The sequence below is a fragment of the Martes martes genome (genome assembly GCF_963455335.1).
Source record: "Martes martes genome assembly, chromosome: 9".
Taxonomy (NCBI): Eukaryota; Metazoa; Chordata; class Mammalia; order Carnivora; family Mustelidae; genus Martes; species Martes martes.
In genome coordinates, this window is record NC_137896.1 from 139,070,315 (window position 1) to 139,093,492 (window position 23,178).

General features: G+C 53.3%; 2 protein-coding genes across 13 annotated transcripts in view; one reads left to right on the plus strand and one right to left on the minus strand.

Moving 5' to 3' along the window:
• Positions 1–1,645: 1,645 nt before the first annotated feature.
• On the minus strand, positions 1,646–16,439 carry ACP1 (acid phosphatase 1). 12 transcript variants are annotated; one of them, XM_080812955.1, is made up of 8 exons: positions 16,315–16,383; positions 11,338–11,512; positions 10,845–10,918; positions 10,722–10,757; positions 10,483–10,596; positions 4,199–4,260; positions 2,040–2,145; positions 1,646–1,886 (listed from the first exon to the last, which is right to left on the minus strand). In XM_080812955.1, the coding sequence occupies exons 2-8, from the start codon at positions 11,423–11,425 to the stop codon at positions 1,809–1,811; spliced, it is 558 nt and encodes a 185-aa protein (XP_080669081.1). In that variant the 5' UTR covers positions 11,426–11,512; positions 16,315–16,383; the 3' UTR covers positions 1,646–1,808. The 12 variants fall into 12 exon arrangements, 11 of the variants coding, with proteins under 11 accessions (XP_080669081.1, XP_080669090.1, XP_080669088.1 ...); XM_080812964.1 differs by lacking the exon at positions 11,338–11,512 and having other exon boundaries at positions 10,492–10,596; positions 16,315–16,439; XM_080812962.1 differs by lacking the exon at positions 11,338–11,512 and having other exon boundaries at positions 16,315–16,439.
• Positions 16,440–17,028: 589 nt separating this feature from the next.
• Positions 17,029–23,178, plus strand: part of SH3YL1 (SH3 and SYLF domain containing 1) — a 34,708-nt gene continuing 28,558 nt past the window's right edge. The window contains exon 1 of the mRNA XM_080814647.1: positions 17,029–17,107. Coding sequence (XP_080670773.1) covers position 17,107 — 1 coding nt within the window. The 5' untranslated portion in view covers positions 17,029–17,106. The remainder of the gene's footprint in view (positions 17,108–23,178) is intronic.

Sequence of the window (23,178 nt, forward strand, 5' to 3'; positions counted from 1 at the left end):
CCTGAGTTTCTCTGTCCACAGGACCTCTAGTCTGGAACAGCTGTACGGCTAAAGCAGACACGATTCCCAGGAGAGGTCTGAGGTCTGTATTTGAGATACAGATGCAAACTGTAAGGAAAACAGACTGCAGGGATTTGTTCATGATCCTGAAGCGACGGAGTACGGGGTCACCTTGAGATTACTAAGCAACTACCGAAGGACTGGGCAGAGCTAACCCTGCTGTGCTCTCTCTCAGTCCTGTTCTCTAATTACTCTACCTTCCCCACTCCGTTCTTCACTTTTTAGAACACCATCACCAATTTCTCAATCCATGTGACCTCTCAAGTTTCCCGCTCACCTGCAGAGGTTTTCAGGTAGGCCCGTCTTTGGGAAATCCCACAGGGAGCCAGACACACGTCCTGGAGGGGTGCTGACAAAGCCACCATGATCATCCTCCAGGACTTAATGCCCCCACCCGACCCCCCACACGGGACCCCCAGGTTCTGAGGACAGGCAGCCCCACAACACCCAGAAGCAGCCACACAGATGGGGCAGCTGTTCCTCTAAAGTCCTCCTACTTCTGAGCAATGATCCCTTCAGGCTCTGGAGGACGACGGCCCACACCTGGGGTCCTCCCTGAACTCTGGGCCACCGGCTGGGAATGAGGGGGCAGACGGGGAGCGTGGTAAGCTCTCACTCATCCAGCCGGGCTTCCCAGGAAGGCCCAGCTTGGACGGCCAGCTCCAAGGAGGAGACCGCCACACTCCCCAGACGGTGGGGCCAGCCAAGGACAGGTGTATGGCTGCAGGGGCCTCAAACTTCTTCCACAAAGCAGCAGAAGCAATGGACCTTTGTCCTTCGACTCCCTAACACTGAAGACAAACATGCACACAGAACCTCACAGGTCATCTGAAAGGGACAAGAGAGCCACTGTTTTCCAATTCTCCTTCACTTATCAATAAAAAAGCAGGCAGACACCATACTTCTTAGTTGTATTTTTATAATTTCCGCAGTTTATTTTGAAAACGATCTTTTCTGCCATAAAGCCATATGAACTTTAGATCAGTTATCTCAAAGTGCATAGAAATTACCTATTTGTAAGCACTGATGAGAGAACCTTAATGTCTCGATATTTAACCATCCCAACAAAAAAGAACTTTTCCCAACTTTTTAACTATTTTTTCCCACCTAAGCTAATCTATATATGACACTTGCGTTCCATAGGCATGAAAAGCAGACACGTTCCTCAAACTGACAGTAAGACAGACCAGCATACATTTTCCTTCTTTCTGGCTGTAAACTTCCAGGGGCAAAACGTTCGAATGCACTCAAGCTGACGTCCTGATGAAACAGGCTAGCAGGCAGGAAAGCTTCTGCAGACTGACACTGCGACGGCTCCACGTAAACCGTGTGCACTGTGAGCAACGGCCAGTCTCGGCGGCGAGCTGTGGATGGGCTGCTGGGGCGGGCCTGTGCAGACAGCGGAGGCCACGGTCCCCATCGGTCGTGCACAATCTCAAGGGAGAGGTGGGGCTCATGTGCCAGAAGGGACGCTGGGAGTCCTCGCGCTCTGGTGCCTGTTCTATTTTGTTTGTTCCACTATTTTTGAAACTGGGACAAAGTGGGAGGTTCAGCGGGTCTAAGAACACTTCACGACCCCATAAACTGTCTGCATGAAACATTTTTTATTTATTTGTCTGTCAAATACAGTAACTGATTTCCATCTACAATGACTTAAAGTAAGAAACCGAAGGTCGAGTGAAGGAGGCACGCGGCCTTACAGGAGAGCCTGCGGGGCCCAGCGGGGCACGGGGGAGCGCGGGCGGGCCTTAGCGGGCCTTCTCCAGGAAGGCCTTACAGCACCTCACACACTGCTGGTAGACAGTCTCGAAGTCGGACTCATTCCCCTGGAAGCACAGGGGAAGAAGAAAGAACAAAACCCGCATAACCCAACGCCCCCAGGAGAACCTGAACCTGTCGCTGCAGGAGGCAGGACACACAGGCAAGTCCCCACACTGCCACTCGCATCACGCCACACCAGAGGTGAGAGGTGTACTTACGTAATAGGGGTCTTCAATAATGAGTTGGTTTTGTGGATCATAGCTCCCAAGTAGCTCAATTTTAGCTTTGCAGTTTTTAATTTGATTACTTTTTCTATTCAAGTCTCTGTAAAATTGAAACATGAACTTAGTTTTCTGATCGACGGTTTCAAGTTAAACAGGGACATCTGCTAGGGTTTTATGAAACAGCCGTATCAGAATCCAGCAAGAGTGACCTGATTTACGAAGGAAACCAAACCCCGGCGGACCTGCGTGACCCTCGCACCACAGGTTTCCGAGACCAGCAAGAGGGTCTGTAACGGTGGCATATTCTCATGCTTTTACCCAAAATATGCATCCCTCAGCCAGACCAGAACTCTCTACCCTCCTGCGAAATGCGCACTGAGACGATGACATCGGAAAGCTCCTATTCCAGACATTAGACAAAGGTGGCAGAACGGGACTCAAAGAGCCAAGTCCCAGAGGGCTGCCAATCCCGTCCCAAGGCATCCTGACACGGCATTTGGCACAAGCCTCCCTGTGCCACCGCGCACCCCTCCAGCCTCTGCCCAAGCGAGCTGAGGGCGCAGCTCCCGCTCACCACCCTGTCCCCCGCACTTGCTCGGCCGTGAGGAGAGCGCCAAGCTCCTCGGCTGCGCTTTGATCTGTCCCCCGTTTAGCTGCCAGACCTCCGCGGAGCGCCTAGGACACGTCAGACACTGCTGGTGTGGGGGGAAGGCTGGCCAGGCCTCCGAGCTCCAGGACGCGTCCCCCCAGCCACCGAGGCGAACGTGTGGACTCCAGCCACTCTGCACGGAGACCCTGCTCGGGACGCCCTCCCACCCCGGAGACCCTGCTAACAGAGGCCCCTGCTGACAATCCCCGCACGTGAGAAAAGTGAGGACGAGACAAACCAACAACTGAAAAACAAGAATAGAAATATAATAAATAAATATAAATATAGAAAATGCATGTATTTTGGTGATGTTCCTGATTCATAAAAGCAGAAGTGTAGCTGTACACTCCTACAAAGGCAGTTAAAAGCAGAAACAGTTTCTATTCATAAAACGCGTGGAGTCCTTGTGAATTAGCACGGATTCAGTGAAGAAATCCCTGCAGTCACACCGGGGGCACGTCCTGGGCCTCTTCTGTGCCGGCAGAGGGCGGCCAGCCAGCGGGCAGGCAGCCGCCTTGCTTCCCAGCACAGCAGACCATACACGGCCGGGTGACAAAGGGACGCAGGGCCCCGGCCTTCCAACCCGAACTGCTTCATACGTTCTCTCGGGTCTCACCCTCAACAGTCCGACACCTGCCGCACACACCGCGTTCACTGGCTCTTGGCACGATCACATGGTATCACACTGTCAGGGGCAATTCTGGGCTAACACAAGAAGCCCACGCCAGACTGCACACGTCAAGGGTAGGCAGCATCAACAATTCGTCATCCGTGGGTCTCCATGTCTGGCACTGTGCCAGGCACACAAAGCTCACTCAAGAAATGCCACCAAGTTCCTTGTCGCCCAAATGCACGTCCCCACGCGAGGTGACAGTGAGATGCACAGCAGGCTCTGCCTCACAAAGCCGAGGCTAAAATTCTACCCCACCAATCTGCTCCACGTGTAACGTGACCTCTCGTGCCTCTCTGATAAGATGCGGAACAAGGGTTAAGTGCTTTGGTGTGCGGAGCACCTGATAGAGGCCACGGCACAATTAGCCCGTTACCTAAGAGCCTGGCCTGCTTGGGTTTGTTTTTCTATCCATGAACGCAAGCAACAATTCAGAGCGTCAAAAGCTTCCCTTTTCGCCCATCCTCCTTTTTGGGGCTGGGGGCAGCAGTTACAGGGGATCCCATGAGAGACAACAGAACACCACAGGCCCAGGAATCACCGCGTCGCTCTCCTGTACAACAACCCCACCTTCCATGAAGCTGCTCACAGCCCGGCCGGTCCCCGGGCTACACCGGCTCACCGGGCTCCCCTTCCCCTGAAAGCCTGTCTACTGCTGGGAGACAGTTCTCAGCCCCTCGCTGGTTTCTTACTACTCTAAACACGATTCTGTATGTTGTGACCATCACTACTTTTAAAACTCAAAGATAATAAAAAAGTCATTTTGACCACAAACAACTGGCCTATTACTGAACTGGGAGTTGAAGACAAGAACCCTTTAAAAAATGTGATTACCTCAGATTGCTTTCATCCATACACAGTATATAATCGAATGTGGCAAAATCTTCCTTGGTAACCTAAAATTAAATAAAGTCAAAAACACAGTGTTTATATTTATAACAACCAAACCTAGAGGATCCAAAGCAGTAAACAAAAAATTTGCTATATTTGAACCTGTTAACTGACTTAAGTTAAATAATTTAGGGTATTTTAAAGTTAAAATAGAGTTAACCTATTTTGTGACACTGTAATGCAAAAAACTTTGGATTATTAAGTTCCTTGGAATAACCCTAATAGTGTAATATGTAAACACAAAGTTTATACTCCCCTCCGGCAATTTCTTAGTAACAAAGTATAATTCACTTAACATACTAAACTGTCACACGTTTAACCCCCTCCACTGTCTTACCCCGTTTTTCATTCTGCAAGAAGGTAACTTCCTAGCCCCGGTGACAAACACCCAATCAAAGAGACGGGTGGCTGTCCCTGGAGGCCTCCCTCCAGCGCAGGGCAGGCAACACCAAGCACAGCCATGAAGAGCGCTGGGGGAGATGGGAAACTAAAACGTGAAGCAGGGTATTCACAGAAGAGTCCCCAAGAAGGAAACAGGCAAGGACCTGGACGCGGGGTTCTTCCCGCCCCTGAGCACGCACAGTCTGAACACGACACGGAAGAAAAGGCCACTCAGTATTTTTACAGATTCGGTCAGTTTGTTGACATCACAATTCATCAATATAAGCCCACTAAAATGTAAGTAGGGAAATTACTTGATGATTTCTGCCTTCATAAATACTGGCAGAATTAGAAAGAAAGGAATACGATAGGCACATAATGAAGGTGGAAATAATTTCTAACAATGTAATTTTCAGTAATAACCTTCCCCACTAAAAAATCATCTAAAATACAGGAGTGCCAGCAAACTACAAAGAAGATATTGAAACTTTTTTTTTTTTTAAAGATTTTATTTATTTGTCTGACACAGAGAGACGCAGGTAGAGAAGCAACACAAGCAGGACACCTGGGTGGCTCAGTGAGTTAAAGCCTCTGCCTTCGGCTCAGGTCATGATCTCAGGGTCTTGGGATCGAGCCCCGCATTGGGCTGTCGTCTCGGCAGGGAGTCTGCTTCGCCCTCTCTCTTTCTGCCTGTGTCTCTGCCTACTTGTGATCTCTCTCAGTCAAATAGATAAACAAAATCTTTAAAAAATATATATATATATTAAAAAAAGGTTACTTTCAATATAGAGTAGGAAAAGAAAAATAGCTGTAAACTTTTATTACTCTGTTCCAGTCCACTGGTCAGCCTAACATTTTGAATGGATCCTTTACTCGTGAATAATTTTGACCTCCTGGATACTTGGGGAATTTGAGGGCAGTGATTCTCAAAGAGGGGGGCAGTTGGCAATGTCTGGAGACATCTTTGATTGCTATGATGGGGAGCAAAGGGGTGCTCCAGCATCCAGTGGGTAGAGACAAGGGATGCTGCCAAACATCGCACAGGGCCCAGGACGGCCCCACAACAGAGAACCACCGGATGCAGGGTCAGTGGGGCCAATGCCAAGCACCTGCTCCAGACGCTAAGAAGCCTGGGCACAGGGCCACTGCTGGAAAAGAGAAGCTCCAGGGACCAGGCAGCAACCCCAAAGGCCGAAGAGAAAAGCAGGACATAAAGGCTGGCAGGACAGAGAGCCTGACACAAGCTTTCTTCTCAAACCATTTGCCAAGTTCTTGAACTACTCAGGGCAAAAATGAAGAGGCCACGGGGAGGCTGCAGCAACCCGGTGAGGGAGCAGCCCCCGAGGAGGAGGAGCCCTGCTGAGGGCACACGCGGTGGGGGGTGGGGATTCCCATGCAGGGGTCCTGGAAGACCCCCCCCAGGAGGGGGAACAGTCCAGCACGGTGGACGCCCCACAGAGCCAGGGCCAGCAGGTGGAAAGGAAGGAAAATGGAGAGGACAGCATCAGAAATTTATGTCCAAACTACAGAGAAGTTGAACCTCTGAAGAGAGAATGAGCAGAAGGAAAATGCAACAAGAAAACACAGACTTTTCCAAAACTGATGGAGACCCTCAGGGCGCAAATTCAGGATGCATTCAGGCTTCCCACAGTAAAACTGCTGGGAAAAGACAAGAAAAAGAATCCAAAGGAAAAATGTAAAGACAGCAGGGAAAATAAGGGCGATTTCAAGGCACAGCAACAACCGATTCAATGACCTGCACAGCCGGTAAAGCAAAATACTATCAGTGATCAACAAACTTCTTAAGAGAACAGAGAAAGAGGGAACATTTCTGACTGGTTTTATGAGGCCAAACACCCGACAGGTGTGACACCGGGTGTGCGTCCAACAGAGCTGCGCACAGGTGTACCCGCCAAGGCTCTCAGCCCGAACAAGCCGCAGCCCAGGGCCCAGCGGGCGTGGCACAGGTGCGCCCTCGGCAGCCGGACTGCACCGAGGTACCGGGCGCAGCATCAGAGCAGCGGCTCCAAGACCGGCCACTCTCGGAGAAGAGCCAACAGGAAGAGCTCACACCAAGGGTTCCAGGGCCCCAAACTAAAAAGGCAGAAAGAACGTGAGTAGTGACCTCTGGAGAGGAGGGAGCGCGACTGGTCCCAAGCACCCACTGATGACACGTGCAGTGTCAAAGGTCTGTGGAAAAGGACTGTGTAATGAAATGAGCGTCTCCACAGAACTGACCGGCTGTGCAATCAGATACCCAAAACCCCCGGAGCACCCTACACATATTTAGTTTATTAAACCCAGGCTGGAAGTATTAGGAAAATCAAAATTTTAAGAAATGTAACAGAATAGTTCCCTTACAAATTCTGACAGCCGCTAAAGAGAAAGCCTGCATGGGCCCCTGGGGGGGCTCGGTTAGTTAAGCGTCTGCCTTCAGCTCAGGTCATGATCCCGGGGTCCTGGGATTGAGCCCCACATCAGGCTCCCTGCTCAGTGGGGAATGTGCTTTTCCCTCTGCCTCTCCTGCTCCCTCTGCTTGTGCTCTTTGTCAAATAAATAAATAAAATCTTAAAAAAAAAAAACAACCTGTAAGCAATCACAAGATGCTAAAAGGTAACAAAGATCTAAAATGATACTAATTGGGCGCCTGGGTGGCTCAGTGGGTTAAGCCTCTGCCTTCGGCTCAGGTCATGATCTCAGGGTCCTGGGTCTCTCTCTGCCTGCTTGTGATCTCTGTCTGTCAAATAAATAAAATCTTTTAAGAAGATACGATACTAATTTACAAAACATACCTTACCAGTGTTTTTTTTTTTTTTAAAGATTTATTTATTTGACAGAGATCACAAGTAGGCGGAGAGACGGGGTGGGGGGGGCAGGCTCCTGGTGAGCAGAGAGCCCGATGCGGGACTCGATCCCAGGACCTTGAGATCATGACCTGAGCTGAAGGCAGAGGCTTAACCCACTGAGCCACCCAGGCGCCCCACCTTACCATTGTTTGGGGGGAAAAAAAAAAAAGTCATTGAGAAATTTTTCTTAAAAGGGACAGGGAAAAAGAAAAAGGAAGAAACAGATCGTGTGGGAACATTCTAAGACCAACAACTACAACTGACCTTTAAAAATGAGAAGTTTCTAGCTTAAGACATGTGTATTTAAAGTATTTCATTTTTACCCAAATTATATACTTCTGTACAAAAAACAATCTGATCCTAAAAACAGAAAACATGAAAGTGTAACTGCCTGAAATCATGAACTACTGAGAATGAATTCGCATTCTCTAACACACAGGAAGTAGAAATGGACAAGGGGTGCAGATCCTGGAGATGAGGACACGTGACCTACAAAATGTGTACTATTCTGTCCAATGAAGATTCGATGTTGAAACAGGCCCGGCCTCAAGGCAGTTAACTTAGTTGTTAACATACAGAGTCATCTGACAGCGAGAAATGAGAAGTTCACAGATTCCAGAGTAAACTTACCTAAGCCAAAACAGCATGTGTGTCACTAGCTTCTGAGACATTGTTAACGCATCAGAAGTGTTTCAGTGTTTCGTGAACTTCCTGGCTCACACCTACACGTTTTTATTAAAACAAACAAGTAAGCCTATGGTCCAATCCCAGTTCCAGGCCTCTGAAGCTGGGTGACTTTTGATGACTTATATATATTTTCCCTCCAGAACTGTTCCTCCACGTGCAAAACAGGTTCACCAACTACTCCCTCCCCCAACAAGGTAATGGAGGACAAAGACTGAGACGGTCAAAAACAGAAGCACAACGCTCGGTGGCAAAGCAGTGTGAGAAGCTTTCGGTGAAGACACGGTCGGAGGTAACGACGACCAGTCTTTGTCCCTCCTCTACAAAGTTCTTGTGCGGCCACTAAAACTACACTGTAGCTCGCACGCCGCCAGCCACACCTCTAACTAGGTACGTATCTGACAACCGATTTCCACGGCAGCCGGCAGCTTCTCAGTGTAAAGGCCTCTCAGCCCTGGACACTGCCCGTTGCTTCTGATACCGACCCACAGCCTTGCTTGGTCTTCAGAGCCTGAATATTTTGTGAGGCTGGACACAAAAGAAGTTAAAAGACTCTAACTTCTAACTCTTTTTAAATTTTTTTTGAAGATTGATTTGAGAGAGTGAGCGAATGAGAGAAGGGGCAAAGGAGGAGAAAGAGGGAGACAAGCAGACTCCTGCTGAGTGGGGCGTCTGATGTGGGGCTCGATCTCATGGCCTCAAGAGCACGACGTGAGCTGAAATCAAGAGCTGACGCTTAGCTGAGCTACCAGGCGCCCCGGCCGGGAGTTGCAAACATCCAGCTGAGTCTCCACAAAGTCGTGAGAGTGATAAAAGTAACCTTCCCTGCGTGACAGTCCAGGAAGCACTGTGAGTCAGGAACGAAGCCCGTCTCTTCGGCAGCCGGCCCCTGCGGTGATGGAAGAGGCCAGAGCACGCACCGGGCACGGGCGGCACGCTCCGAGCAATGGAGCTCTGCGGGCCTGCCCTGAGCTCTGGTGTCCCACGGAGGCCGCGGTGGCACAATCCTCACGCTCCCCCCCGGCCGCTGCGTGTGAATCTTAGAACCACGCGGCCCACTGGGCGCTTACCAGGTCCAGGCAGCTACTCAAGTAAGTTAACGTGGGAACTTCAGTCCCTCCGTCACACGGGCCGCACTGCAAAGGTAGCAGAGCCACTGGCGGCTTCCACACTGAACGGAGCAGACGCAGCACACCTGCCTCATCCCACAACGTTCCACTGCACAGCACGTCAGAACCTGAGCCCAGAAGCCCTACTGCGGGCCTGCAGGACATGCATCCATAATGATGCCAGGACTACCCTGTGTCCCTAAGTCACTTGACAGCTGAAAATACATTTATTCTAGCAACAACCTTATACCACAAGCAGACTGGTTAGCAGGCCTTAAATGTTTCAATCACGCAGACAGAAATGAAAAAAGAAGATTCTAATTCAGATCTCTAGGTCCTAGGCAGGGCTCTCACCAGGATCACTTATGTGATTATAAATGCATTTTAGCCTTTCTCTTTCCGCCATCTTGGGGCCTAGCGAGACCTGCTGGGAACAGCACTCCTAAAATGCCGCATATGTCCGGAAGGCTGTGGCCCAAGGCCTTTTTTTTTTTTTAAGATTTTATTTATTTATTTGACAGACAGAGATCACAAGTAGGCAGAGAGGCAGGCAGAGAGAGAGAGAGGGGGAAGCAGGCTCCCTGATGAGCAGAGAGCCCGATGCGGGGCTCGATCCCAGGACCCTGGGATCAGGACTTGAGCCGAAGCAGAGGCTTTAACCCACTGAGCCACCCAGGCGCCCCCCAAGGCCATTTTTGCTGGCAATCAGTGGGGTCTCCAGAACTAGAGGGAGCACACAACTCTTCGTAAAATTGAAGGTGTTTATGCTCAAGATGAAACTGAATTCTAGATGGCAAGAGATGTGCTTCTATGCACAAGCCAAACAAAACCACAGTAATCTGGGAAACGTGACTGGAGCCCAAGGAAACAGTGGCTCCCATCAAACTGGCCCAGAATCCGTGTGATGCTGAACCCCCAAGGATTTAAGCTTAATGAAAAGAAAATAAATAAAGGTATAGATTTATTCTCTTGTATTGTTGTTTAAAAAATAAATAGATAAAATAAAAATAAATGCATTTTAGTAAGTAAATTTCAAGATCATGCCCACCTTTCAGAACTGTGAAACCAGCAATGAAACAAAATGGGGAACCCGTGGCTACGTCAATGGACCCAGAATAAACACTCATTAGCACGTCAGCGTGGTTAAGCTCACGAGTTCTCAAGTTAGGGGACTCCAGGATTAGAAAGTAAACGAGATCTCTTCTACCTGTCTTGCCTTATGGGCCGTGTTAATGCCATGAGTTCTGAGGCAGCTCAGAGTTCTTGGATCTGGTGACCGGCCCGCGTTCCAGTCAGAAACAGCGCCGCTGTCAATGACCCACTGCAACACAGAACACACATGTGTGGCTTCAAGCTCCCGCACGGTACCTGCCGGGCAGTGTGACTCATGGGGATGCCGTGCTTCTTCATGCAACTCTGCCCTCGGTAATCAGGAGGGTTTCCTACTTCATACGTGGACGTCGCCGCACTGTCTACCCTCCACTGCAGGAGAAAAGAAGAATTTTTTTCGCGATTTCCTGCCGCAGAGGCGGTCAGGCTGGCCTCTTTAACATGGAGAAAGGTACTTACGTGATCTGAAAGCTTTTGGTCAGTTACAAGTTTTCGGAACACCGCTTCCGCAATGGGTGACCGACAGATGTTACCTTAAAAAGAGGGGAAGGCAGAGAGTGGGCATCAGGCCTGACGCTAGGGCAAATTCCAGCATTCACTTCACCCACGTGACACACAGCAACAGCACCTCCCTAAGAGAGCCGGTCAGCTTCCCACCAGTGCGTGCACAGCGGGGCCTCTGGAAAACCACTGACCAAACCCCAGCCCCATGACTTGACACCCGCTGCCCATGTATCCAAAGTACGAAAAACCAGGAGGTAAAAAAATCAGTTACAACTGAAATCACTGTTTTTTAGGTTGCTCTCAGTGACCCATAAGTAACTCACGAAATCAATGAAGTGGGTTGCAATGAGCCTATTTTAAAATGAAATACAACAGGGTTAAAATATGTATTCTCAAGTAAATTACACGTAAGGATTAATACTGTTTCATAAAATACACAAACACACACATTTCAGGATGCAGTCTGTTGGGAGTCGGTCGGCTGTATTAAGGGTGCTGCCCTCCAGGTCACCAAGTCTGCCCAGAACTTCCAACATCGGCTACAAGTTCAGGGAGTCCCCAGGACCACCCTCACTTCAGAGCAGCTGGCTACGGATCCGTGAGTCCCCACACATTCAATAATTCTATAGAAGAACATATAAAACTCAGGAAAATGCTAGACTTAGGATTATAGTTTTATCATAACAAAAAGATTCAAAGCAGAAAGAGCCAAAGTTAGAACGCATGGGGGAGACTGTGGAAGAGTTTCGAACCTGAAGCTCTTTGGTCCTCAGACACATGTCACCCTCGTCATCAAACAGGGACAGTACTCAGGGTATTGTCAATCCAGGAGGCTCCCCCCAGAGCCCCAGTGCCAAGGCTTCACTGAGTTTCATTAGGTAGGCGTGACTGAGGGAATGCAGCTGAACTAACTCTCCAGCTCCCCTGTCCCCAGCGTGGGGCTCACAGACCCCACCCTGACCCACCCTCCACGCATGAACTATGTACGGACCTCCTGGAGCAACAGAACACTCCCATTACCCTAAGGAATCATGCTACAAGCAGAAACAAGGTAATGAGAAAACTCCTCATCAGAGAAAGAGGGGAAGATTGGAATTGATCTCTTAGGGAGAGGATTTTGCTGGACATTTAAATTAGGGGGTTGTAGGAATAAGCAACGAATGTGCGCTGGTGGGTCTGGGCTACAGGAACCGTAACTGGGCCCAGAACGTGCACTCAGAGGGCCCACTGGGAAGGGAACGTCCCACATTCTGCAGGATGGCGCAGAAGCCCAGCACTGGGCAAGGTCTGAAGAGAAGACCCTTCCCACAAGTCAGGGACACTGCAGGGCTGGAGAGCCTGGAAGCTCGGTGGAGGCAGCCTACAGAGCCCAACACAAAAAACACCAGGAATGGACAGGAGCTGAGTTAAGAAGACACGGGTCACTCTTGACTCACGTTAGAATCTTCGGGTTTGTGATACGCATGTGGAACTGGACCTCCCGACGGGCTGTGAGACCCAACTGACGCGCTGTTACGTGAACCCAACACTGACTCTACTCTTCAGCTTCCGCGTTAGACTTGGGCCTCATGATGTATCTATAAAGGACTTTTCTTCTCCACAGAGACTGTGGTTTCCACAGCAGTGAAGTCTATCAACCACTCAACCACGAAACGGACAGGAATTAATCCCCAACGTCCTCTATAAGCTAGTTTGTATTGTAAAGTTTCTTCCTACCACATTCTGAACTTCTGTTTAGTTTTTAAAATAAGTATTATCATCCCTGCTACGTTAATTACTGAAAGGCTCCAACAGATGTGTAACTCTTTTATCTGTCACCATATACCCTGGGAATACTTTTATCTGCAACCACTCTATTCAGTTTAAGACAACGGTTATTATTTTAAAACTCCAGAATAAACACTTACAATCTCACACCTAAAGATATAATAAAACTAGTCTCATCCCTTTAAAAATAATTATTAACTGCAAAATAACAGCTTTCCCCACAAAACAAAAACTAGGTTTACTTACTGCCTTAAAGTCAAGGCATAATCATTCAGATAAATATTTTTTCCCAGATAGTTATGTTTAGAGCAAGATGTATGTTTAAGTAGAGATGGAAAAAAAATTGCTACTATAAAAATTAGAAGTGATACTACTTAGAAAATTAGCAGAATCCTCCTTCCTTATAACGTGATCTCTTGTTTTCAAAAAATTGGTATCACCAAATTAATGCACTATTTAAAAACAGGGCTCATAGTAAAACACAGTAATTCAGTTTCCACCTTTGGAAAAGTTCTAAAAACTTAAAATGTCATCTTCAGATTTCTTTAGAAAAAAGCTCAATCTGTTAAGTCTCCATTTGTTTCTTCCATATCAGGCAGCCTGATACGTACTCAGTATCTGAGCCTCACAAAGGGAAAAAACGAAATTCTCCAAGGGCAGGGGCTGTGTCTCTTACCCGACAATGCGCAGCACATTTGAAGCACCGGTAAGTTTCAGTTAACAAGTATCAGGTAACCTGGCAGCACGAACGGTTACCACGTCCAGCCACGCTGGCTGTGGCACAAACACCAGTGCCTTCAACAGTTCAGTGCATCTCTACGGCACAAAACCATGGGACATGTCCAATACTCTTGCCGAAGTAAGGAGTGCAGCTCTTTCCTGCCACCAGCCTCACCAAAGGAAAACACCTGGAACCCCTCTCTCCACGTCAGGATGCAAAGAGCCCAAATAAATGCTCTGAAGGAATAATTTTTTTTCATTTCAAAAATACACCCTTCTTACAGCTCTATGTATCTATAGGGTATCTACAGGGTATCTACAGGGTATCATGAGAAACAGCGTTCACTGACCCCTCAAACCTGCCCAGCATGTGACCACTCAGCACTTCCACCAGCGATGCCCTCTCTGACCCAGCACACACTCCTCTGCACCCCTGGCCTCACCCCCGGGGCCTCGCCCCTGCCCAGTCTAATCTCAACGTAGCAGCTGAGCACTTCTTTCTAAGCGCCCCACCTCTGCTCAGTGGCTTCATCCTCTAGAGGTTTATCTCCTTCAGAGTAAGCCCAAGCCCTCAAGTGGCCTCACCAGACACGTCCTCTACAGGGCCTAGAACAGCATCTGAAAACTATGATCCATGGTCACCACCTCTGTGTACAGAGGTGTACACCTGTGTACACCTCTGTGTACAGCCCACAGAAGCAAAAATGATTCTTACCTTTTCAAACAGTTGAAAAAACTTACAAGTAGAATAATATCTTGTGACATGAGAAAATCCCATGGAATTCAAACTGCAGTGTCCATACGTGAAGTCTACCGGGACACAGTCAAGAGTAATTGTTTATGTTTTGTCTAGGTCTGCTTTCGAAAAGCACCAAATATTTACTTTCTAGTTCTTTACATAAGGAGTTCACAGACTCCCGCCCCAGAGTGTTCATTTTTATGTAACGAATGAGCTTCCCTACGCACCCAGAATAGTTCTAGTTACGCATTTATGGTGGCATCGAGAAAACAGTCACTCAAATTACCTTCGAGTTCAGGTACCAAAAAACGTCTGGCTGAAAAAAGCTATTGGGTCTCTAGGCCAGGCCACAGTGGTTTCCCTGCCAATATGAACCAGATCAGCACTCTCATTTCAAACCCGTTCACCCGCTTTCTTCTGAGTCCTGGACACTTTTCCAAAGACCCAAGGCTTGCTTTCTCAACTCTCACGTCTTGGCCCAAATGTCACCTTGTAGGTAAGGCCATCCCTGACTGCTCTACTTAAAAGTTCCACTCCCACTCCCTTCCCTGCTCTACCGTTCAAGACACATCACCAGCTTAGTGAGTGACCAAGTGCTCGGGTGTAGGTGACAGACCGTGAGCTGTGCAGAGGCAGGAACTCCTGTTCTGCTCACCACCCATCCCTAGCACTCAGAACAGTACCTGGTAATACAGCAGTTGCTTAAAAAGAAAAAAATTGTACGGAAGATAAATACACATTATACACGGTACACATCCCCATTAATAGCCACCATGTGCATTATGTCCGCATAAACGACAACACTAAGTAAAATAAACAAGGCAAGGGACTCCTGTTAGACGCCCAACATGAACTGAACAGCCATTTAACCAATCTGTTGATCCCGTAAGTCAGTCTTCAATGGAGAGCTTAAGAATCAATGGAGGCCCACTACCAAAGTGAAGCAAGGTGGCCCTTATTCTCTTTCCCTTGACAAAAATTCAATTCTGCAAGTACCTACTTGTCCTCACAAATTGTCTTCAAGCTGGAAATGCAGAAAAATAAGCCAGAGTTACTGCCCTCAAGAGGGCTAAATCCAGGTGTGATCCCAAGAGGCTACCAAGTAATATAATAAAACTCACACATTGAAAGGTGTCTACAAAGGGTTGCAGGTAAACCACTTCCACTCAGAGGCTCTGGGAAAAGCAAAGAAGAGAATACCTGGATCTAACCTTAGAGAGTCTTCCCGGGGAAAACGCAATGCGGGTGCCCGGAAACCACCACGCAGAGGTGCGCTAGGCCCTGAACCGCTGGGACACACGAATCACAGGGCACCGGCAGGAAGGGGAGCGGAGAGGACGCGTAAGCAGACGGGCAGACCCGCGTCCTCTTCCTGAAGGGCCAGCACGGAAGGAAGGGGAACTTGGGTGCACAGGAAAGGCCGCCTCACCAGGAGACATTAAGTCCCGGACTACTGGTGACCCAGGCCGTCCCCTCTCGGAGGGCAAGGACACGGGGCGCCAACACCGAGAAACACAGCCCCGCGGGGCCGCTGCAAAGGAAGAATCCCGAACCCGAAGGGAGCCCGAGTTCTACTTCGGAAGGCCGGCGCGCGTCCCGTGAGACCCCTGGAGAACCGGGTCTCCCCGGCGCGGCTTCTGTAGCCAAGAGGTCCGGACTCCTCGCCGTCCGCGGGCGGGGATCGAGAGAACGAGCCGGCGAGCCCGGGCTGCGACGCGCCTGGGGGCGTGCGCCGGCCCCGCGGCCTTGGGCGCACTCGAGGAAGGACACAGGGGGCCCGGCGGGCGCAACGCGAAGGACCCTGGCTTGCGGGGTCGGAGCCGCGGCTGAGGGCGGCGAGGTGGGCAGGCCGCGGGGACGGGGACCGCGGGGACGGGGACCGCGGGGACGGGGGACCCGCCCGCACAGGACTGCGCCGGCGACGGGCACCGGCTCGGATGCGGCCGAGCGGGCGAGAGGCCGCGCGCCCGTAAGCGGGCCCGGGAGGGAGGAGCCCGGCCGGACAGCGGGCCCGGCCCGGGGAGCCGCCGCAGGGGCGCCGCGCGGGGAGAGCCGGGGCGCTGCATCCCACCCCCGGCTTCCCCGTCCCGGGCCTCCCCGCGATCACCGTCCCTGGCCCAGCGGCGCAGCCCGAGACCCAGGAGGCCCGGCCCGAGCGTCTGGGGAAGCCGGAGCGGGGCGGGGCCAGCGCGGTCTCACCCAGACACACGAACAGCACCGACTTCGGCCCCGGCTCAGCCATCTTCCCGCGCGCGCACCCAGGCGCCCACGGAGCGCGTCGGCACGTTTCCTGCGCGACGCATGCGCACCTCGGGCGACCCGCCCGCGCGCCTGCGCAGTACGGCCTCCGCGCTTCCTCGGGGCGCGCGTCCGGGCCCGGCGCCTGCGCAGTACTGAGGCTGGGGGGACCGCGGTCCTCCGGAGGACCCAAGGGGCGCCCCGGGGGAGGGGCCGTGTAGGGGCGGGGCTAAGGGTCGGGAGTGGGAGGAGGGGCCTTGGGGGAGAGGGCGGGTCTTCGAGGAGAGGGTCGGCCTGGGGGCGGGGCCGTGAGTCACCTGGAAGGGGGCGGGCCCAGTGGGGGTTGGACTCGGGTCACCCGAGGGCGGGGGAGGGCGCCCGGAGCACGCGGTGGGGGTGCGCGGGGCTGCTGACCCGTCCCCGAGGGCGGGGTCCCGGGCGGGTGCCCGAGGGTCGGGACTGTCCCCCGTCGCCCCACACCGCGATCCGGGGGTGAGCGGAGTCCGCCCGCGCCCCGAGAGCCCCGCCTGGCCCCCCCCGACCGCAGCCGTCCGCTCGGGGCGGCCCGGCCGGTCCCAGTTCCGGGACGCGCGCTCGGGGCCGGACGGCGTCGCCCTCACCCGCCCCCTCACCTGCCCAGGTGCGCCCCGCCCGCGCCGCCCTGCCCCGGGGGGCGGGCCCAGCGCGCAGCCCTTCCTGTCGGCGGCGGTTGTGCGGGGCTCGGGGCGCCGAGGGCACCGGCTCGGGGTCGCCAGTGAGTAGGGGTGTGGGCGAGGCCGGCGGCCCCCTGGACTGGGGTCGCCCCTTCCCCTGGAGCCGGGCCGCGGGGTCCCCCCTGGACGGGGGTCGCCCCTTCCCCGTGGAGCCGGGCCGCGGGGTCCCCCCTGGACTGGGGTCGCCCCTTCCCGTGGAGCCGGGCCGCGGGGTCTCCCCTGGACTGGGGTCGCCCCTTCCCCGTGGAGCCGGGCCGCGGGGTCCCCCCTGGACGGGGGTCGCCCCTTCCCCGTGGAGCCGGGCCGCGGGGTCCCCCCTGGACGGGGGTCGCCCCTTCCCCGTGGAGCCGGGCCGCGGGGTCCCCCCTGGACTGGGGTCGCCCCTTCCCCGTGGAGCCGGCCCGCGGGGTCCCCCCTGGACGGGGGTCGCCCCTTCCCCGTGGAGCCGGCCCGCGGGGTCCCCCCTGGACGGGGGTCGCCCCTTCCCCTGGAGCCGGGCCGCGGGGTCTCCCCTGGACTGGGGTCGCCCCTTCCCCGTGGAGCCGGGCCGCGGGGTCCCCCCTGGACGGGGGTCGCCCCTTCCCCGTGGAGCCGGGCCGCGGGGTCCCCCCTGGACGGGGGTCGCCCCTTCCCCGTGGAGCCGGCCCGCGGGGTCCCCCCTGGACGGGGGTCGCCCCTTCCCCGTGGAGCCGGGCCGCGGGGTCCCCCCTGGACGGGGGTCGCCCCTTCCCCGTGGAGCCGGGCCGCGGGGTCCCCCCTGGACGGGGGTCGCCCCTTCCCCGTGGAGCCGGGCCGCGGGGTCCCCCCTGGACGGGGGTCGCCCCTTCCCCGTGGAGCCGGGCCGTGGGGCCGGCGGTCGGCGCGGGAGGGCGGGGGCCGGGGTGCGTCTGGGACGCGCGTCCGCTCGCAGGTCGCCCCGGACGGGAGTGACCGGCCCCCGCCCCGGACGCGGCCGCTGCGGCTCAAGGACTTGACTCTGTCGCTCGTGACCGTCGATGTCCGGGACCGTCCTTCCCCGTCGGTTTCCGTGAGGGACGCGGCGAGGCGGGCGCACCGGGCCGCTGGCGGGGCCCGGCCAGGCTGCCTGGGGACCCCCGGGAGTGGACAGCCTCCGGGGCACAAGGGGCGGGCGGGCTGGCCTGGCCTCTCGGGCGCCCGGGACGGCGGGGCCGTCGGTGCCGCGCGCCTTCTCCGGGCTGGAACGCGCGATGGGCGCGCGGGGACGGGGGTGGCCGCCGGGACGTTTCCTCTCCCTCCGTTTCCGCGCGCGTTTCCGCGTCGTCCGGCCGCCGCCGGGCTGCGTGGGAAAGAAGGACCCGCCCCCGCCCCCGCGAGTCCGGGTCTGACGGGCCCGGGACGTTCTGCCGGGAGGGGACGGGGTTTCCGGGTTTTCTTCTGCCTCCGGGACACGCGTGTCCGGCGTTCTCGTCCTCGGACTGTTGTCCTGGAGGCCTGGGGGCCCCCGATGAGCCGTGAGTTGGGCGGTCAGTTAGGGCCGCGCCCTCCAGACGAAGCCGGTGTCCCGGAGCCTCCCTGTGGGGCTGCGCGTGATGACCGGCGCGGTGCCGTCCGCGGGGTGTTCGCAGATGGCCTTGGCGGTGCGGACAGCCGGAGTGACCGCGACTTCCGTCCACCCCCTTGTTGAACGTACGGAGAACAGGTGTTCGGTTTGCGAGTGTTCGGTCTGAACAGACTTTGTGTCAAGGGAAAATCCTCACCCTGACCCTCACGCTGACCCTGACCTTCACCCTGACCCTCACCCTGACTCTGACCCTGACCCGCACCCGCACCCTGTGGAAGACTGAAAGACAAGGGTCAGTCTGTGCTGGCCCGGAGCCGTCGGGTGTCCGCGACCCGCTGAAGCAGAACGCGCCCTCCGGGGGCAGCCGGTGCGGGTCCCCTGGCCGTGCCGCCGGCCCTGGGCGCAGTCGTCCTTCTCCCCGCCGCCCCGTTCGCGAGCGTGTCATGAGAAGGCGCAGCCCCGTGCGATTTGAAACCGAGGCGCCGCGCGTTTTCCGTGTTCGCGGGGAGAGTCGTTGTCCACGCCTGGTGATCAGACGGGCGTGCGCGGGTCCGGCTGGGAGCCACGGCCGCCCTTCAGTTGGAGGAAAGTTGAAGTGCGCGTCAACCGAGTCTCCTGACGCCGCAAGCTGCATTCGCTCTGCCCCACATCCGCAGCCTGGGGTCGGGGGAGGGCAGAAGTGCAGGCTACACTAATGTTTGGGGTTCCAGCGGCCAAAAGTATGGACTAGGAAGGCTGCTGGGGTGACCGGAGAGACTGGGTTTGATTTCTGGAACCGACAAGTTCGGTCCCCTTGAGTCAAAGGAAGTAGTTTAACTAACAAGGCCACAGAAAGCTCAGAATCCGCTGGAGAAACGTCGTCCCTGGTTGGCGGGCAGTGGCAGGGGCATTCAGGACGGTGATGTTGTAGTAAGGCTTCTGAGCTAAGGGTGTTATGCCAACGCCTTCTTAAAAATTACATAGATGTATGAAGTTTCCTTGCGCTAAAATTTAATTTAATTATTCTGTGTATTTCCTTAGCAGCATTCTAGTTCTTTGATTTTGGAAGGGTTTTATCAATTCAGCGAATTAACCTTTATTTCATGGAAGTTATAAGGCTTCATATTTTGGTCAATATCTAATTAATGGGCATTTGGAAAACCATTTCTAAACGGCGAACCTGTTTCTGTAGATGCCTCTCTCATAGCATTGTTGGTACTTGTTGATACGAAGGAAAATCTGGGGAGCCCTGGCCTTGAGAAGTGGGTGCAGGGTGCTTAACCGTGGTCAGTTTCTCTCCCCGGGTGGCAAGTTGGCCCCAGCGACCCAGCCCCTAGTTTATTGCCGATGATTAATAATGTAAATCATTTCCACAGCTTAAGCTCCTTGTAAGCTTTTAAAGTTTCCAAAGTAAAAATTTTCTTCCCAGTATTTTAGAAACTTAATTTAAAATAAAATTGTCTTATTAAGGACATTTTCAGATGTTTTAATCACTTTTTTTAAAAAGATTTTATTTATTTGTTTGACAGAGATCACAAGTAGGCAGAGAGGCAGGCGGGGGCGGCGGGGGAGGAACAGGCTCCCTGCTGAGCAGGAAGCCCGATGTGGGACTGGATCCCAGGACCCTGAGATCATGGCCTGAGCCGAAGGCAGAGGCTTAACCCACAGAGCCACCCAGGTGCCCTGTTTTAATCACTTTTTAAAGAAAATTTTTTAAGCTAAGTTTCTTAGCTCAAGGTTTGGCAGCCATTCGCTCTCAGGCGGAAACTCTTAGAGAATTGGCTTCGCCTTGGGATTCAAGAGACTCAAAACTTTTATGAATGTTCAGATGCTAACTATGGTTTAAAAGTTAAAAGGCCTATTCAGTCATGACCTGTATCTTCATAACTTCAGGGTCAGATCGATGCCAGCCTCCTGAGCAGATGGTGCTCTCTGTATCCCTTACAGCGCAGGGGGAAGTGGATGGGCCACGACTTGATGCTGAGGACAGGAACGGAGGGTTACGTCTAAATTGTTATTGTTATTTGTTGACTCTGACAGAGAAATTTGCTATACGTAACTATGACCAGGCAATATGACTTCGTCAGAAATTTAATAAAGTCTGTGCTAAAACAAAGTATCTGGAGTCTCGTGTAGTTCAGCTGAACCCGAAGGCATCCTGGCCGTGACCAGGCTGGTGAGCCCCCAGCGTACAGGGCTTAGAGACCCACTCTGTGGTGTGCAGGCGAGATCTGAATTCCCAAGTCCCATAGCCCCCTTTCCGTGTTTACAAAAAAGGCTGCGACCTTTCCCCACAGCAGGATGTTTGCAATAGCGGCTCTCAACTGTGGAATTTGCTTACTTGACTGGCTCAGTTCTGCTTGCTTGATAGGGCTCAGAGCAGAAAGTCTTCTGGGGATAAGATTTATGTACTATTTACCAAGTTTTAGTTGCATGTGTCAGAAAATCTGATCCAAATTGGCTTTAGCAGAAAGGGAAAACGTGCTGGGCCAAGTGACTGGGCAGTGCCGAGCTGCTGTGGCTTTAGCTGTTCCCTGGTCCTGGGCTCCAGCCCGGGGCCGGCAGAGCCCCCATCCTCTCTGCAGCTCTGGGCAGTGCCCTTCTGCATGGCTGTGCTCTCAGGCTCTCCCCTTGTGGTGACAAAATCTTGGAGCAAGTCCAAAGGGAAGTGCCTGGAAGAGAGGAATTCCAGCAGCTCCGCACAAGCCCTTGGTGAGATGCTGGTGGGTCGGCTTTGGTTTGAAGCTCTGCTGTGGCCCGAGATGTGTTCTGATTTGCACACTTGGGTCACCTGCTCCATTCCAGGGATGGTGTCTGTGAAAGAGGCGAACTGTGCTGGTTCTGAAATGAGACGGAGGTATTCCGGAGGAGAAGGAAACACATTTCTGCCCCAGTTTGCTAATCCAATTCAGGAAGTTGTCGTGAGCGTCCAGACATATGCACGAGGCACGGCAGGACACAGATCCGTCGACCTCCTGCTTCTGGCCCCTGAGGCTTGTAGTTTAGTGGTACAAAAAGAAAAAGTTGGGAGCACAAAGGGAAGTAGGAAGAGAAGACATTTGGGCGGGTGTGAGCTTCAAATCACAAACTCAAGTGCTAAAAATATGAAAACGTGCCCTGAGCCCTGGTTTTCTGTCCGATTTGTGTCTCTGCTTTCTCCCTGGAGGAAGTCGTGTCTCAGACCAACGCCAGGCCTGGGCTAGCACTGCCCACTCAGATTTGCTTTGGATCTTCAGGTGCTACTGACCCTGGAGAGGCTGCTGAGCTGCCCCTTGCTGTATGCGCAAGGCTCTGACAGTCCCGGCCGAGAGGACAGTGCAGTGTCCTCCTGCGGGCAGGACTGCCGGCCCTCCCATGCCTCCTGGGCTGGCAGGAGCTTCATGGGGTGAGCCCTGTTGGCGCTGGGCGTGCAGGGGGCTGCAGCCCTGGTCTCATGGCCATCAGACCCCCTTGGGTTTCCTTCCCTGTTCTCGTCCTCCCTTTCTTTAGAGGATGTGGGAAGGGCTGCTTGAAGGCACCATGAACGTGTCCCCTGCTTCCCTCTGGCCCTCCTCTCTCGTGAGGTCTGGGAAATATAACATCTGAGAGGCAGAGAAATGTTCTATTACTCAGCACATTTTTTTTCTAAATCCATTGGATTTTGTATGTATATGAACTCTGTCTAGTCCTCACAGGGATTTGACCTCTAATTCCCAAAAGCTGTACAAATACTTTATACAGTTAACACATGTGTCAGGTGTCGGTGTCCAGCCTCGGTAGGTCCAGGTGTCCCAAAGGAGGGGCGGTGTTGGCGAGAGAAATGAGAGGCCAGACAGTGAGTTCTGGTCAGTGGTCAGGCATCTCCCGTTTATTGCCACTCAGTGAGCGTCTTATGTAGGCAGCTTACTTGGGGCAGGGGGTTACATTCGTGCAAAGGACATCAAAGGACTCAAGCATTCATCAAATAATTTCTCTTTGTTCAGCACGTGTTATTCTAGTTAAGCTATAATGGGTACAGGCTGGCGCCAGGGATAGGGGACAGGGTCTTGCTTCTTGAGTAATCACATCCCTCAGAAAGCCATGGGAGGTAGCACAAATATGTGCTTTTGGGTAACTTATTCTGGGGTCTGCAGGAAAACAGGAAAATGAGAAGCTGTCTGGAGAAACTAAGTATACAGGAGAGAAGTAGGGACGGAAAGACGTTCCCTTTGCAGCAGGCGGGGTGTGTATCAGTGGCTCAGCTGTGAAAGCCTTGGACAGACGTCAGCCCAGGGAGGAAACCGTCGGTCGCGGTGCGCATCTAAAGTTCTCTAGTGTCCGAGGTGCAGAATAATGTTTAAGAGATGTTTGCGGCAGATTAGCAAGGGGCTCTTTATTTGAGAGAGATACGGGGATGAGAGGAAAAGGCAAGAGACTATCAGGCCGTGCTTATCTGCTGGGCGACCCGGCCCTCGGCAGGATCAGGCCTGCATCAGTTCAAACCCTAACCTGGTGGGGCAATGCCCTCGACCAGGCCTCCTGGCTCCCAACAGCCGGCCGTTTTACCGTATGTCATTATGGCGTGTGCTGGAGATGCCACAGGTAGTAAGACAGTCAGAGAACTTACCCCATGCGCTTGCCTTGTTGCGGAGG

Bases quoted from the DNA above. Each gene is read 5' to 3' on its own strand.
- ACP1 (XM_080812955.1), bottom strand. From the start codon at position 11,425: ATGTTGGAAGTTCTGGGCAGACTTGGTGACCTGGAGGGCAGCACCCTT. The intron at 10,919-11,337 runs GTGTGTGTTTGT...CCTCTTTTTAAG, and splicing joins AACAGACTGCATCCTGAAAT to GTAACATCTGTCGGTCACCC. The intron at 10,597-10,721 runs GTAGGAAACCCT...TCTGTGTTGCAG, and splicing joins CGGCGACGTCCACGTATGAA to TGGGTCATTGACAGCGGCGC.